Source organism: Solanum verrucosum, unplaced genomic scaffold, assembly GCF_900185275.1.
Source record: "Solanum verrucosum unplaced genomic scaffold, falcon-dt-bn FXZP01000261.1, whole genome shotgun sequence".
NCBI lineage: Eukaryota > Viridiplantae > Streptophyta > Magnoliopsida > Solanales > Solanaceae > Solanum > Solanum verrucosum.
This window is the reverse complement of record NW_026019969.1, coordinates 7872602-7888440: the sequence shown is the minus strand read 5'-3', so window position 1 is coordinate 7888440 and position 15839 is coordinate 7872602. Positions and strand designations below refer to the sequence as shown.

Below are 15839 nucleotides of genomic sequence, written 5' to 3'. Positions count from 1 at the left end.
GACCAAACAACAATCATTTAAAGTTTGGTTTACCTATTGTATGCTAACTAATCTAAAAGATATGATGCTATTGTATACCTATAGTACTACTTGAAATTAGATTTGCTTATACAACTGAATGGTGATCAACACCATTGCTCTACTCAATACGAACAACTTGTAATTTCAAAATTGAAATGATGAGGAACCAATGTTTGAACGTATATTAAAATAAAGAATATCCAAAAGATGATTAAGTACTTCAATTTCAAAGTGTGGCGGTTGCCCATAAATTGCTTTAGTGCGCACTTAATCTGATTCAACTAACTACCAAAAATTGGAGGAATCAATGCAAAAAAAAGTGTGTTTGGTCCTCAACTGAAATGCATAAGCTGAGTCTTTAATACAACTACAGTGATCAACTTCAAATGATGGCGGCTGTGTTACAAAAACACAACACTAGTCACCTGCCTCAACCTGGTTAAATCTATCACCATGTCAGTATAAGGTTCCAGGACCAGAAGAGCTCAAAACAGAGCTAACCGATTATTTCTCATGTTTTCTAAGAAAGAATGCACTGCAAATTCTCTAAATGCCGAGAGCTAATAACAATGCTCACATCTGAAAGAGTTATAGAGTTCGGGCTTTACCATAAAACCACAGATGTAAGCAAAATCTGCCATCTTGGAGACACTTTTATCACTTGGTGGCAACTTCTAATAAATCCTGCCAAGAGGTAAGCTTTTCCCTGGGTTTGTTTTTCAGACTACCTCTTCTTTTCTCTTCACTGTCTATCTTTTCCCAGCCACCAAATGGAACAATTTTGACATTCCTGCTATCTAACAATTGGAGGAGGCCCTCCCTTCCGGGCTTAGATATGCCAGATCTTGATGTTACCACTCCTCTCTCAACATCTTCTGATATGCTAGCGACCTGCTATGTCTCATGATTAGCAAAGCTAACTATATAATATTCTAGAATGTAAATTCCTTGGTCACGATGAGGGGGATAGTAAAGCATCAGGTTGTGATAGATATGCACTTACAGTTTCTTCAGCACAGTAAAGATTTGTAGCAATTATCCCAGTTGGTCCTCTCTTCAACCACCCACATACATACAAGCCTTTCTCGACTTGTGCATCTTCAGAAGCTTCACTTAACACTCGTCCCCGAACATTTGGAACAATACCTGGAATAGCAGGTCCAGATCATTTAAATTTGCAAGAGTGATGGACCACACCGCAATCAAAGCTTTCAAGCAATAGATGTGAAAGATGAAAACACCTTTCCACAGGATGGGATAAAAAATGGAATCAAAACCACTAATGTGAATGGAAGTATTTGAAATCACTAATAGAAAAAACAAATGATGAATTGAAAACTTGAAATTATAGAGAGATCTATTTAAGCGAAGAGCATTAAGAACAACCAACATGTCTGTCATGATTTATAGTTTTCATCACATACCTTTACGGTGATCAAAAGGCAAGCCATCAACAGGTATCGACTTGTAACCAACACTCTTCAATACCAGACTACAAACAAGAGCAGTACAACACATCAACATTCAGTACAGAGATAGGTTTAGCTGCAAATAAAGAAGGAATTAAAAAGGGTTTTCCTACACCACTGCAATATGAAATAAAGTCTAGAACTGAAGCAGTTTCTTACATGTCATATGACACTTGGTAGAAGGAAGAAAAGATTTTAAATGCAGGGAAACAAAGAAAACTAAAGCAGTGTACCCGCATTCCATTTCTTCAAAAAGTCCAGTACCAACTGCAATTTGTTTCCCAGAGCCAACATCTTCTGGAGGAAGAAAAAGTTCAGCGTTAGAAGTTCTCTCATGAATTCAACATGCACATTTATAAAATATAACTCTGACATAATGCAGACACTATGTGAAGTCTTTCACATCTTTTGGGCGAACTATACACACACACACGCACACACAAAACACTAAAGCGCTATTTGGTTTTCACACAAGTATTCTAGATTATAGTGTATGTACCAACTACCAACTTGCACAGACCTCGACCAATCCATCAGAGGCAGCATGCGACAACCCACAAAGACGTAACCTGCTCACCAAAGCTGAAGGATTTGGCTAATAATGAATGTTATAACTAGGATATAGACCTGGATTCTCCAAGTATTTACTCTTTCTTATGCCTCAACCACTCAGTCACCCGTTATTGTACAGAAATGGCAATAATGGAAAAGGCCTTTGGATTAATTAGTGCATACACATTTCTTATCAGACATTTGTTTAGTTACATAAAAAACTGAATTTACATTGTATAAGCATATGTTTTATCTGAAATTGGATAGAAATATGTTACATTAATTACCTTGGCCAATCATCTATTGTGATCTGTGACGGAGGCATTCTCCAACTGAAAACTTAGAAATAGGAAAAGAAATCGGTGAACCTAAGATGTTTCCCTCTAGAAATCATGTGGGTCCTGTGGAAGGAAGAAAATAGGAGAGCTTCTGGTGGGATAGATAATTCTTATGTACATTTGAGGAATAGACACTCATTTCTAGTTTCGTTTTACTCTTCCATGAGGTGGATATGTACAGATGATCAGGAAACGTCTGTGGAGGATCATATTACGTAGTAAAGTCACCACTTTTTGGTATACCGCTTGGCGGTTGTGTATGGAAAATTTTCCATTATTAACAAAATTATTTAATGCATTACGTTAATGTATAAGGCGCAAAAGTATTTTTATCATATTATATGCTCTTATCCACGTGTTGCTATATACTTATTGCACATTCTATCTCAACAGAATAATATAGAAACACTACAATAAAAAATGTGCACACAAGCATACACTCAGTCAAATACATGACTTGCACAAACACATACATGCACACCTAACAAAACATAAATCCTCATCAAACAATCCTTTTGTATACATGTTTTGTTGCGAGATTCACATCCTCACCAGACAATGTCAACTCCATGCTAAAATGATTAAATAGAAAAAATGGTAAAAGCAGAAAATTCTATTGAAGAACATATACCCAAAAAAACAAAAAAGTGCAAGGAATTTTATAAGCATACAGTTCTCTCACAGTTTACCTTTAAGAATTGTCCTCTCCACCCGCAAACCAGCAACATGACCACTTCTACAATCTGATTCCAGGAACCTGTCTGGTTTCCTGAAGAAAACAAAGTGCAGTTCTTTTTGACCTGGATTGCATACGGAAGTTGCAGGAGTGGCTGCCTTAGAGAGCAGTTCATGAATTCTCCTTTTAATCCGGTTATTCTTTAGTTCTTCCTTTGCATACAAAACAAAAGAACAGAATACTCAACTTGGGGATACCGAAGTTATGCATAACAATAGTGCATAGAAGCAATGTGAAATTCGTGGAGCAAAGTGCATCAATCCCTCTTTAGCTTAAGTGGTGTTAGATTCAAAAAATTGAAGAATAGCTTTTGGTTGGAACACAGATTCTGCAAAAACTGTTTTCAAATTTTTAAAGCAAACTCCACCTTAGAAAGTTAAGCATTTTGATCTTGCACTTTTTTTCTTCTTCCAAGGCATTATAGTCCTTCAACCTTTTGAAGAGTAGTAACTGTTCTTTATGCTAAATATAGTAACAATTTTAGCATACAGGATACAATATTCAATGAGAAACACATAACAACCAACTTACATGATAAAATATAATGAAAATCACATGTCATCCACCTTTGCCTACAATCAGAACAATTGTTTGATGACTGCTTTTTCAGTTAATTTCTAGGGATGTGCAATGCCTCTGTTTTGAAGTATCCAAACATTCAAATGAAAACGTGAGGAAACTAACTAGCTCATGAAGTGAAACTTGCCAAATAATATATACTCCCTCTGTTTCAATTTGTTAGTCTTAGTCTGACAGGCATAGAGTTTAAGAAAGTCAGAAGACTATTGATCTTGTGACCTAAAACTAAAGAAATGTATAAGGTACCAAAATGTCCTTTAATCTTGTGGCCTTAAATATGTCATGTTGGATGTGGGAGTTAAAGAGCTGTCAAATTGGGAAAGAGGCTTTCTTTTTTAAATAAACTAAAAGGAGAAAAAGACAAACAAATTAAAATGGAGGAAGTAAGAAGACAACTCCTCACACCATCGAGGACCCCAAGTCTCTAACACATCCAATCAGCTTTTCAACAAGATAGGCTTCACTTTTCTCAAAAGGATCCAGCATGGCACATTACCCTCATTCTTGCACTTTATTTGCTTATCTTTTACTTTCTTCATTTGAAAAGACATGTCAGACAGAAACACTAACAGATCAAATTCAAACTTACCATTGTAGTTTAAGAACAATTAGGTTTTTTTCTCTTAATCATATGGTTGTTCCCCAACTCTTTTCTTTCTTCTTTTACATGGTAGTTGAAGCTAAAAAGAGAAGCAAGTTTAATCTTTCAAAAGATCGAAGGGTTTATCTAAAGAAAAGCAGTGGAAGCAATTATGCTACAAAAGAGTAAAGTTTAAGGGTACATCAGTTTCTTAGGAGCCTTAACCAGTTATATAGATAGCAGACATACCTCATCTGCTGGGGTTTTACTTAAATCCGCTTCCCGAATTTCAATGGATAGGTCCTTGATTCCTGAAGCAACATAAATTTCATTAACAACCCAATTACTGGCGCAAATAATATCTAGCTTTAATTATCTTGCAATTGTAAAGGTAAATGAATAGCATGTTGAATGAAAGTGGGAGGAGCTGGAAGCCTGGAACCAGCAATCTTAGACAGACAAAATATCCACGAACTCACGTAGAATTTCACGCAGTTCTTTCGCCGTGAAGGCTGCTTGTGCTGCTCCACGTCTTCCAACCAAATACACTTTTCTGACAATATTCAAGCATAAGCGTCATCATTTAAATACAAAATGGTTTTTTTGGTACATATTTAACTACAACATGTGATGACAATTAAATTGAAAAAGACCCAAAAAAAAAAACAGAAGGCAAAAGGCAAACCTAATGGAGCTCTCGCTTAAAGCTGCCAAAGCATGGAAGGAGATATCAGTTGTTGCCAATTCACTAGTTGGTCGTAAAAGGATACGTGCCACATCAAGAGCTACATTTCCCTTAACAAAAGTGAAAAACGCTTAGCAAGGAACCACATTTCACTGTGCCTACTCTTTTACAAAGTTCTAAACAAATAAGTTATAGGGTGACTTCCTAGAGAAGATTTTGTTTCAAAGTAATGCAAGCATTTCCTGAAAAAATACCTCTCTGATAAGACAATAATGCATCTACCAATTTCCCCCATAGACACTCAGACTATAAACCGATGAGTTGATTGGCGTATTAATGCAGTGAAGCATCCAATGTGGAGAAACATACTGTGGGTATCAACTATCAATTAAGCACCAGAAGTCAGCCCCTAGCCCAATATAAACATTAACAGATGATGTCTACATGGTAAGCTCTGGTTGTGATTGAATTATACAACATCATGAAGTCAGTCAGAGATAGAGGAAAAGATTTGGTAGGCTTATTTTTTTTTTTGATAAAAGTAACAGTTAGTCTATATTTATCCACAGGTATACTACCTCAAAAGTGTAGTTCCCCTCCAAAAAGTGTTGTAGTTACATAGGATCCTATACCTACCAAGTTACAGCCAGTCTATAGTTGTGCTGATTACTTCTGAGCTATCTTAGACTACTTGTTTACACCAAAAATAATACAGAGCTAAACAGTTAAGCTTAAATCTTTGTATGTTGCTCTGCTTTCCTTCATGACATCTCTGGTTCCTCTCTAGCCATATTGTCCACCATATACATGATGGGACCATCTTCCATCTCTCCTCCTTTCTTCCTGCATTTCCATCTCTATTCCAGCACTTCAAAACCTCTTTGATCCTTCCTGGTTTCACCCATTTAATCTCTCTCATATTGGTGAACATTTGCCACAGCTGGGTTGTCCACTTGCAGTGTAAGAAGAGATGGTTGACTGTCTCTGGTAGGCTTATTATTAACCCAAAATGAGGCATAAGGGACTTGTTCCATTGGTTTAGTTAAATCTTAACCAAAAATTGTTAATCCAAAAAGAGGACTCGCTATGCAATTTAAATTTAAGCAAATAGATTTTCTTAAATGACGGTAGTGTCAAAGCCAACTTGTGTACCCTCGACTATTCTATCATGTACCCTGTACATGCTGCATCTTTTTTTTTATGATGGAGGAGTCCAGGCAGCTTGGACACAGCTCGAGTATTCCATCGGTCCACTAGCATAGGTATAGAATAACTCTGTCTAATAATGCACTGGAAGATGGACAAAATCACCTAGCGTGTTTTGTCTGGGATTTGAACATGAGACCTCATGGTTCTCCTCCCACTTCTCATTGGCAACTAGGCCAGTACCTTTGGATGCACACGATTTGTTATTTAAATTTAAGCAAATAGTGGCTTCTTTTAAAAAGTTGAATACGCATGTCTAGAGACTAGAAGTACAAATTTTACCACAATTGCAACTCTGCTTACACATGAAATAGTATTATGGACATTATATAGACATACCTGACCAATAATAACAGCAGTATCGGAGCTCTTCAAATCTGGTGCCAGATTTCGGCAGTCTGGGTGGCCATTATACCACCAAACAAATTCTCTGGCAGCGTATATCCCAGATAGATCCTACAAGACATGCAGCGTTAGATGGATAAACAGAAACTGTGTTTCTTTAAGAAATAACAGAAGCATAGTGGTAGAAGATTTAGTCAAATGATACCATCAGTAATTATTTTATTTCTTTGATTGTTATGGAGCCATCAGTAATAATTGTTCCCAAAGACGCTAACTATAAAGGAAGGAAACTCAACAAAGCCACCCCGTTGAACCCTTCGGGGTGGCCCAGTGGTTTGAGCTTGGGACTTCCATGTTGGAGGTCTCAAGTTCGAAACCCCTTGCCAGCGAAAGCAAGGGGTTTTGCCTTCTAGGTCGAGCTCGTCGCACCAGGCTTGCCTAGTGCGGGTTACCTCTCCTATGTGGTTTGCGAGCTATTGCATAGGAGCGGGGGTTTTACCCTGTGCGCACCCAAAGGATAGCGACTGCGGGTTCCCCTTGTCATCAAAAAAAAAAAAAAACAAAGCCACCCCGTTGAGTAACATACTTCTTTGGGTATTCCTAGAGCTTGATCACTTTCAGCTCCATAAGAAAGCACCACCTGCAAAATGATATAATAAGTTTGAATCTGGTGGATAATACATACTGCACTAAAAAAGTAAAAAATGTAAGAGAATCAAATGCATCCTCATCATTGTGTAAAGTCTTAACTCTTACCGCATCATATAATTCACGCAGCTCAGCCAAAGATATAGAGGCTCCAAGAGAGACATTCCCAATGAACGAGCAACGTCTATTTTGAGCAACCCGAGAAAACTGGTTCGTTACAATCTGTTGCAAGTATTCTGGCAAACTAAGAGTTAATAAGAGCAGTATTTCAGCAAGTTTTAAAATGAAAACTATTCCAAAAGGTTATTTTACAACACTCCGGTTTGTGCAGCAGGATTTTGTTTGCTGGATTATTACTTGTTAATTGCTTTCTTTGTCTCAAATTGAAGCATTCTGTTAATCACTCAAGAATACTTTGCTTTACTCATATAGTGAAACACAAGATGGGTAGTTCATTATTTAAAAGTAAAAAATATACTACTACATGTCTCCAGAAAAGAATGACGATGTTTATAATATAAGGGTCAAAGTCTAATCTTTTATCTGAATTCAGCTATGGGATTCTCAATCTTTTGGAGACAAAATTGACATCCTTGGATAGGATTATATAAAAAGTACAATAAAAAAATTATAACTTGAAATATTTAAGAAATATTGGAAAAGATTTGTTCCCTTCTCCAAATAGTAATATGTCATATAAAATAAAATAGAGGGAGAGTACCATTAGCACCTACACAAATAATATAAACAAGATATAAACTTGTGCATTTAGAAAGAAAAGATCAAATTTTCAAGCAGTTATTACTAAATTTATTACCCAGAAAGTTTATTGCTGGTATGGAGTGAGGCAAAAAATAGTCTCAACAAGTGAAAAGGTCTATCCGGGGGGGATTCCTGCTTCTGCTTCTATAATTGCACACTTTTATACGCTAATTGTGGAACGTTTGCCCAGTTATTGGAGTACAACAAACACGAGGTGAGTGCATCAAAAGCTCAGGGTGAACTTATACAGTAATTTGCTCTTGGCCTGCCCCAGCACCTGCCCCACCCAGCTATTTACTTTTCAAAAGTACTTAGCCATCCCGACTATGTCCCATGTAAGAATTAAACTGCCCTCCCCTCTTAGGGTTCGCCCTGCCCTTCCCACCAGCTTCCTTTCCCTATTGCCATCACCATTCTGGAAAAAAAATAATACAATGAAGGAGACTAATTAAAGTATAGGACCTTTGTTTCAGGATGATCAGGAGCCACTCCGGACCTGACTAATCCAAATGGCGTAGGTAACCGATCAACTATATCAACTTCAGCTCCCTCGTGAGCTTTCAAAATCTGGCAATAGTTAAAACAAAGTTCCCCAACAATCAGAAAAATCAGAAGTAGTAGAAAGTTCAAAGCAGAGATAGTTGTACCTTATCGGCAGTGTAGAACCCAGCAGGCCCGCTCCCCACGATGCAAACACGTAATAGTTCGGAAGAAACTGTGGAAACACTCCTGCAGAAATTGAGAGCTTTTGAAAGAGCCATCTCTCCAAATTTCTCTGTGCCGGCAATGGAGAAATTTTTTGTCTGCTTTGGTGACGGGTTATGCGCACCAGGAGCCTTTTAAGGGCTGTTTATAAAAACATGTCCAACATTTATGATGTATTTAACATATAATCAAACTAGGAAATCGTTGAAGACCTAATTAAATCTACAAACTGATCCTTTCCTAATATCTGAATATTACAAAGAAATAGGTTCTAGCAAAAACTTAAACTATTGAAAACACTCCAAAGGTAAATGAAATGAAAAGAACACTTAAAATGTCGAAGGAAATTGGAATAAGATGGAAAAACACTTCTCTGATTAAAACATTTCCATCTAAGAAGTGAAACTTCTAACAGCATCAATATTTATTTATAATATGAATCTAAAGTACACAAAATTGATATTACATGCGGATATCCCAAGGAACTCGATTGAACGGTTGAAAAAGTATTACTCTTCGATCTGTTGTGGTATGGCCCTTCCCTGGATCCCGCGCCTAGCGGCAGCTTAGTGCACCGGGCTTCCCTTTTTATATTCTCCATTTGTAACATGAATTCTTAAATATAATTGTCTTCTCAATGTTGATTTATACATTATAATAATTAAGGATTGGTTTGATTTATTTTTCTCCACTTAAACTATAAAACCTTCAACTTCACATGGACATACATCATATTAGCATTCTCAAGAATTCTGTTAATGTGAAGTTTTCCTACAATCACTTCCAATTAAGATCAATGGCAAGTATATACAAGTTTTCAAAACTTGTATTTGAGTCACATTTGAGTCATTCTTTTTTTTGAGAAAACACATTTGAGTCATTCTTGAGTATATTTACATATCAATTTCACCATAATTTCCAAATGAGGACATTACCATTTTAAACTTTTTAACAGCATTAAATCACTCTATCAAATCAAAGATAACATTATCAAGAAAAAAACAGAAGTACTAAGAGAAGAAAATACATATACTTCATGCACCGCTTACCCATGAGAATATTTTGCAGACGGTTTGTTTGTCTCCCATCATATTTACATCAAATTCAATAACAATAAGTGTGTGTAACCATTCAATTATGTATACCATATTAAGTATGCATAGACAAGCCCTATGATTGTTGCAAAATATCATGGCAAATGCTAATTGGGGGCCTTAAAAATGGAACTGATTTAGAAACAAAAATAAAAATTCAGGGCATACTCAACAGTTTAAAGTGGAGCTAAATCATATACAACTAACCCAACAAGGCCAACTACAAAAGTTGTATTAATCAATCAATTATGCGTCAATCCCACTCAACTATTGATTTCCAACTCAGCCAGATGAAATAGCAATTCTCTCAAAGACCCAAGACTATAATCTGTATGGCAAAAAGGATGATGACAAATGAAAACATGAATGTGACAGGAAATGAAGAGTGTTGGCCGGAAAGCTTAGAACAAAAAGTAAATGCAGGATCTATAGAACAAGATTGGGCATATAGGTACTAATCCTTGAAGAAGAGATACGAAAATGTTCTTATCCAAAAATGAGAGTAATACCGTTTTCTATTATTTAAAGTTATTAAGTTAATAGCAACTATTGCTTCCATGATTTAAAGTTATTAAATTATGCATCACATGAAAATTGGGAATTTAATGATCATGAAACAAGTCAGCAAAAAAGGTTGGACCTCAGGATAGTTTAGATAAAAACTGAAGCAGATTACATACAAAATCATAATCTCTGACTCTTTGAAACATTAGATTTCCCTCTCTTTTTCCCTAGTTATTTTATTTTCACGAACTGTCCAACTAGACAACATAGGTTGACAAACTTGTTTGGGAAAAAATAAAAAACAACATAGATTCACCAACTTGTTTGGTGAAAAACCAAAGTTTTAGCTGTTCCATACTTGAAAGAGCAGAGACTACCTTCAAGGCCTTATGCTTGTCTATGACATCTTCAAACTCAAGATTCAAGATAAATTTCCATAGAACAAAGTGAAAAACAAAATCCAATCAGCAATCCAATCTTTGTGAAATAAGTAAAAAGAATCGTATGAACAATCTAATATAGCCCGACAGATAGCATTAAAGATCCAACACATTAATCAAGAAAGCATGTTCAAGAACAATGAAAGCTAAGTCCAATACCCAAAAGAGAATTACAAGTAAAATGAATAGTATGAACAATCAAACATAGTATTAAAGATCCAAAACGTCAATCAAGAAAGCATGTTCAAGAACAATGGAAGCTAAGTCCAATACCCAAACGAGAATCATAAGTAAAAAAGAATAGTATGAACAATCAAATATAGCATGACAGATAGTAATGAAGATCCAAAAAGTTAATCAAGAAAGCTTGTTCAAGAACAATGGAAGCTAAGTCCAATACCCAAACCAGAATCAATAGTAAAAACGAATAGTATGAACAATCCAATATAGCCCGACAGATAGCATTAAAGATCCAAAACGTCAATCAAGAAAGCATGTTCAAGAACAATGGAAGCTAATAAGTCCAATGCCCACAAAGAATCATAAGGAGAAGTTAATCAAGAAAGCATGTTCAAGAACAATGAAGGCTAATAAGTCCAACACCCACAAAGAATCATAAGCAGTCAAGAAAGCATGTTCAAGAACAATGGAAGCTAATAAGTCCAATGCCCACAAAGAATCATAAGGAGAAGTTAATCAAGAAAGCATGTTCAAGAACAATGAAGGCTAATAAGTCCAACACCCACAAAGAATCATAAGCAGTCAAGAAAGCATGTTCAAGAACAATGGAAGCTAACAAGTCCAACACCCACAAAGAATCATAAGCAGTCAAGAAAGCATGTTCAAGAACAGTGGAGGAAGCTAATAAGTCCAACACACACACAAAGAATCATAAGCAATCAAGAAAGCATGTTCAAGAACAATGGAAGCTAATAAGTCCAACACCCACAAAGAATCGTAAGCGCAGAAGTTGAGAATATTGTGAAATATTTCAAAAGTGGAATTACCAAGAAAGACCAAGTGTTAAATATGAAATTGGGACTGGCTAACAATCAATCATACTGCAGAGATTGAATTGGGGGGAAATGAAGGACTCTACTAAACATGAAGGAAATAACTACTATATAAAATGGAAATTTACCTCAAAAATTGAGAGGAACAGCAAGAACAGCTCTAATACTCAAAAAGGAGGAAGAAAGAGAGGAAAAGAGGAAACGAAATTTATTTATTTATTTGAAGGGTGGTAGGGTTCACTCCCCTTTTTATAGCACCGTTACGCGTAAAAGTAAAAAATTTAAAACGCGGGAGTGTTTTTTCTTCTTTTTTTTTTTTTATTATTAACAAAAAGCACACTGCTTTTTTTTCTTAATTTAAAAAAGACAAATCTATAAGAAAATAGATAAATTATAAATCCTGGCAATGCAGATTTGCCACGTTTAAAAACCAACAGACGAATTTTGGTATAAATAATTGACAAAATCCTTTGATTTTTAAAAAAAAATAATCATAGTTTTTAATAATTTTTTTCATGGAATTAGTCGCCCATGTTTTGTGCGAAAATTATTTATGAAAATTGGTCATTCTTTAAAAATAAAAAAAATTGATGGAGTTTTGTGGATGTTCTTTTAAAAAAGAAAATTATTCGCTTTTCAGTAATGTGCTTTGATTTTGTCCTTCAGTATTTTTTATTGGGCTATTTTTGCTTGTTTTTAGTATTTGTAATTTTCAATAAATTATGGATTCAATTTATTTCTGTGTGCTTCAATCTAACTCAAACTTTTTATGTTTGTGTGTTCTCGAGGTTGTGAAAGTTCGTCGGAGAATTTGTTGGAGAATAAGTGACTCAAATAAGGATCTAGATTACACTTTTAAGTTTGAAATCTTGTGTTTTTTTATATTTCTATTATCCATCTATTGGAAACTGATGTGAGTTTGGATGTTGACTAGGGATAGCTTTTGTGGTATACAAGACGAGGAAGTGAGACTGATTGTTCAGACATGTAAAAATAAGAGATGCAAATGCTCCATTGAGGAAGCGTGAGAGTTTGACTATGATGAACTTTTTAAGGAGGTTGAATTAAGTTAAAGAATGAAGAGAGGTAATTGGTCATGACTTAACGCATCTCCAACTTACTCGGGATATGACCTTAGATAGAAAGTTATGGATATTGCAGTTAGGGTACAAGTAGTTGAGTCATCTCTGTGTCCAACGATATATGTTTCTTCTTGCATACAGTAGTTTTAGCACCACTCTTATAGTTATAGTCCCTCAATTTTTGTTACTACATATTGTTTATTGTGCTTTGGCTATTGTTTTATCTTGTTGTGGATATTATTCTTTTTTCTCTATATGCTTTAGAATGCTTGCACATTTGTGATGTTTACATTAAGTCTGTTTTCTCCTTTTGGATTTTTTTAAGTATATATTACTTGAGCCGATTGTATTTCATAAATAGCTTAGCCATCTCCATGAAACAAAAGTAAAATTTGTATCAATTTACCCTTCTTAAAATTCACATGTGAAATTTCATTAGTATAATGTTATTGCTTATATTAATAAGGTAGAGGAGTTCAAGCTAGAATAATCATATTTTTCAATCGGATGACTGGTCAGAAGAGGTGATCAAAATTTTAAGATTTTTTCCTGAAAAAAGGTATAAAACTTCACGCGTTCAAACAAATTTGTGATGCAATTTGTCATATCATATACTCAAATTTAAGATGACCATTGAATAAATTTATTTATTTCCGTATATTATAATCAAACAATATCTAGAGAGAAATAAGAAAAACACTCTTTTGCCGTTTTAATTTGTTTAGCTTAATTATTATTTGGATAGTTAAAAAAAATTACTATAATTTTATAAAATACTTTTTAAATATTTTGAATAGTTAATTGAAACGAGTAATTTAGCCGTTCCAACTTTTCTTTCGCTGCAATTCACATTTGACGTTTCTACTCCGCCACATTGCCGATGGCCGGAATAACCATTGCCCGGTGGCTCGTTGTCTCTCCAGCGCCGTCATTCTCCATACTTCGCCGATTGCTCTCCCCTTATGCCCTTCGTTTCCACTACACTTCCTCTCTTCCTACCCTAATCCCCAAAACAGTTTCCTTTTTATCAGTCTCCACAACTAGCGCATTCAGAAGCAGACCATTTTCCACCGCCACCCCGGAAACTCCAACTTCGATTAACTCTACTTCAGCTCCTCCGAAGCGCAACACTTTAGTCAATTTCTCGCTATCTGATTCAGAAGACTCTGATACTGAGGCGGACACGAAAGAGGAAACAAAATCGTCGACTAAGCAAATAGATAAATCCAAATTACCACCACCATACGACCCATTTAACAAGAAACCCGTAATTGAGGAACCCGAAGACCCGACAAACTTGCAAGAAGTGTTTCAGAAAATACGTTCAGAGGGGATGATCAACAATGCAGTGAAGATGTTCGACGGATTGTCTAAGGACGGACTGACCCACGAGGCCTTGGAGCTTTTCTCTCAAATCAAGGACAAGAACCAAATGCCAGATGTAGTGGCTCATACGGCGGTGATCGAGGCATACGCCAATGCAGGGCAGCCCAAGGAGGCTTACAAAGTTTACCTACGGATGTTGTCATCTGGAGTGCTGCCGAATGCGTATACATATAGCGTGCTGATCAAGTCATTGGCGGAGAGTGGAGAAGAGAAGTTTGTAAAAGAGGCGAAGAAGTATGTGTTGGAGATGGTGGAGAAAAGGGGAATGAAGCCCAATGCAGCAACTTGTTTGGGTAGTTTTGAAGGGCTGGTGAATGCAGGGATGGAGGAAGAAGGAAAAGAGTTATTGGAGATAGTGAAGAGCAAAGGAGCTGTGCCTGAAGAGAGCAAGATGAGAGATGTGTTGAGGAATAAAAGAGGGTTAGTTTATAGGACCATAATGCAGGTTTTCTATGGCAAATAAAAGATGATTTTTTTGGTTAATGGCTCTTTGTTGTGTAGATTGTTGTAGTAGGAAGGTTCTTGGTTTTTGTCATTTGGAAGCAGCTTATCACAAGAGATTCAGAGAACTGTGTGCTTATGGAAATTTGATTTTTTAGTTTTTGCCAATGTGTGATGACCACGATTTAGAATCTAGCCGTAATTTTCTTTCTAACTGATGTATGTTATATAGTATCTGGATTCAACAAAATCTTCTACCAAAAGACTCATGAAAAGCTTCAGCATTGATCTTTTTGTATGAAGTTATTCGACGAACTCCATCAAGCACAGCCACCACTATCTCAGTTGGCGACTCCAAAACCTCTAAAAAAACAGATGGAGGACTAGCAAATTCAAATTTGCATCCAACATCATGTTCAAGCTAGATCTGATAGTTAATTTCTGGCTATGATGATGGTACATCAGAAAATACCAGTGCCTTCCTTTCCTACACGTTCCGTTTATGAACGAATTCTGCTTTCCTTTTCCCCCCCATGAACCACCGAGTTACTTAAGTTGTGATCGTTCGACTAGAGGGATGACCAGAAGTCTCTGTATCATCAGGTTGTACGTAATGGATTTTACATGAACCAAAAAGTAAATAAGGCCATAAGATCATTGTTGTTACTGGCTTCAGACATATGCAGACCGTAGAACTGCAACTAAGAAGCACTTTTGAAGCAGCAAGTTATAACCATTGTCTTTTGTTTTCTCTAAAGTGACATATGCAAACCTTTGACCAAAATGTCGTCTAATTTTTGTAAATGACTAGTATTGTTTGAATTTCTGTATTGAAAGAGGCTATAATAGACTCTTGTGGTCCGACTTTTCAATAGATCTCACACCTATCGAAAACTTAGTACATAAGATGCTTTTAAAGCTACACATTGGGAAAATTGAGTGTCAGAATCAAAGAGGATAGATACAATTTGTGATTGTTGGTTGTCCAAAGACAAGTTCCAGAATGTTAGAAAAGTAGTTGAGAATGTCTATTTGATTAGCTCTACTCGTCTTTGCTCGTATTCCTCGTTGAATACAATGGTAGTCTTAACTCTTAATAGCTAAGTACTTAACAATTTGTTTTACAATACATGCTAGTATAGTTATTACTTGCATTTTATCTTTAATTAAATCTAACACTGTCTAAAAATCTCATCTGTGAGTCATCTCTTTATTCGAAGCTCACATTGAAAATCCGACTAAATCTGAATCAT

At 35.9% G+C, this 15839-nt stretch overlaps 2 protein-coding genes across 3 annotated transcripts; one reads left to right on the top strand and one right to left on the bottom strand.

Annotated features, from left to right (window-relative positions):
* Window positions 1-500: 500 nt before the first annotated feature.
* On the bottom strand, window positions 501-8785 carry LOC125815500 (NADPH:adrenodoxin oxidoreductase, mitochondrial). 2 transcript variants are annotated; one of them, XM_049494980.1, is made up of 13 exons: window positions 8569-8780; window positions 8384-8488; window positions 7268-7381; window positions 7098-7151; window positions 6506-6622; window positions 4961-5070; window positions 4755-4828; window positions 4525-4586; window positions 3070-3268; window positions 1724-1787; window positions 1446-1513; window positions 1025-1167; window positions 501-912 (listed from the first exon to the last, which is right to left on the bottom strand). In XM_049494980.1, exons 1-13 carry the CDS (start codon window positions 8680-8682, stop codon window positions 679-681), a joined length of 1458 nt encoding a protein of 485 aa, XP_049350937.1. In that variant the 5' UTR covers window positions 8683-8780; the 3' UTR covers window positions 501-678. The 2 variants fall into 2 exon arrangements, 1 of the variants encoding a protein (XP_049350937.1); XR_007442173.1 differs by having other exon boundaries at window positions 727-912; window positions 1025-1229; window positions 8569-8785.
* Window positions 8786-13525: 4740 nt separating this feature from the next.
* LOC125815520 (pentatricopeptide repeat-containing protein At4g38150-like) lies at window positions 13526-14622 on the top strand. Its single transcript, XM_049495010.1, has one exon. It carries the CDS (start codon window positions 13640-13642, stop codon window positions 14606-14608), a length of 969 nt encoding a protein of 322 aa, XP_049350967.1. The 5' UTR covers window positions 13526-13639; the 3' UTR covers window positions 14609-14622.
* Window positions 14623-15839: the final 1217 nt, after the last annotated feature.

What these genes read in the sequence shown, in the direction of transcription:
- LOC125815500 (XM_049494980.1), bottom strand. Translation starts at nt 8,682, where the DNA reads ATGGCTCTTTCAAAAGCTCTCAATTTCTGCAGGAGTGTTTCCACAGTT. An exon ending in TTAAGCGAGAGCTCCATTAG is followed by an intron (nt 4,829 to 4,960) that starts GTTTGCCTTTTG and finishes GAATATTGTCAG; the next exon opens with AAAAGTGTATTTGGTTGGAA. An exon ending in AGAACTGCGTGAAATTCTAC is followed by an intron (nt 4,587 to 4,754) that starts GTGAGTTCGTGG and finishes ATGTTGCTTCAG; the next exon opens with GAATCAAGGACCTATCCATT.
- LOC125815520 (XM_049495010.1), top strand. Translation starts at nt 13,640, where the DNA reads ATGGCCGGAATAACCATTGCCCGGTGGCTCGTTGTCTCTCCAGCGCCG.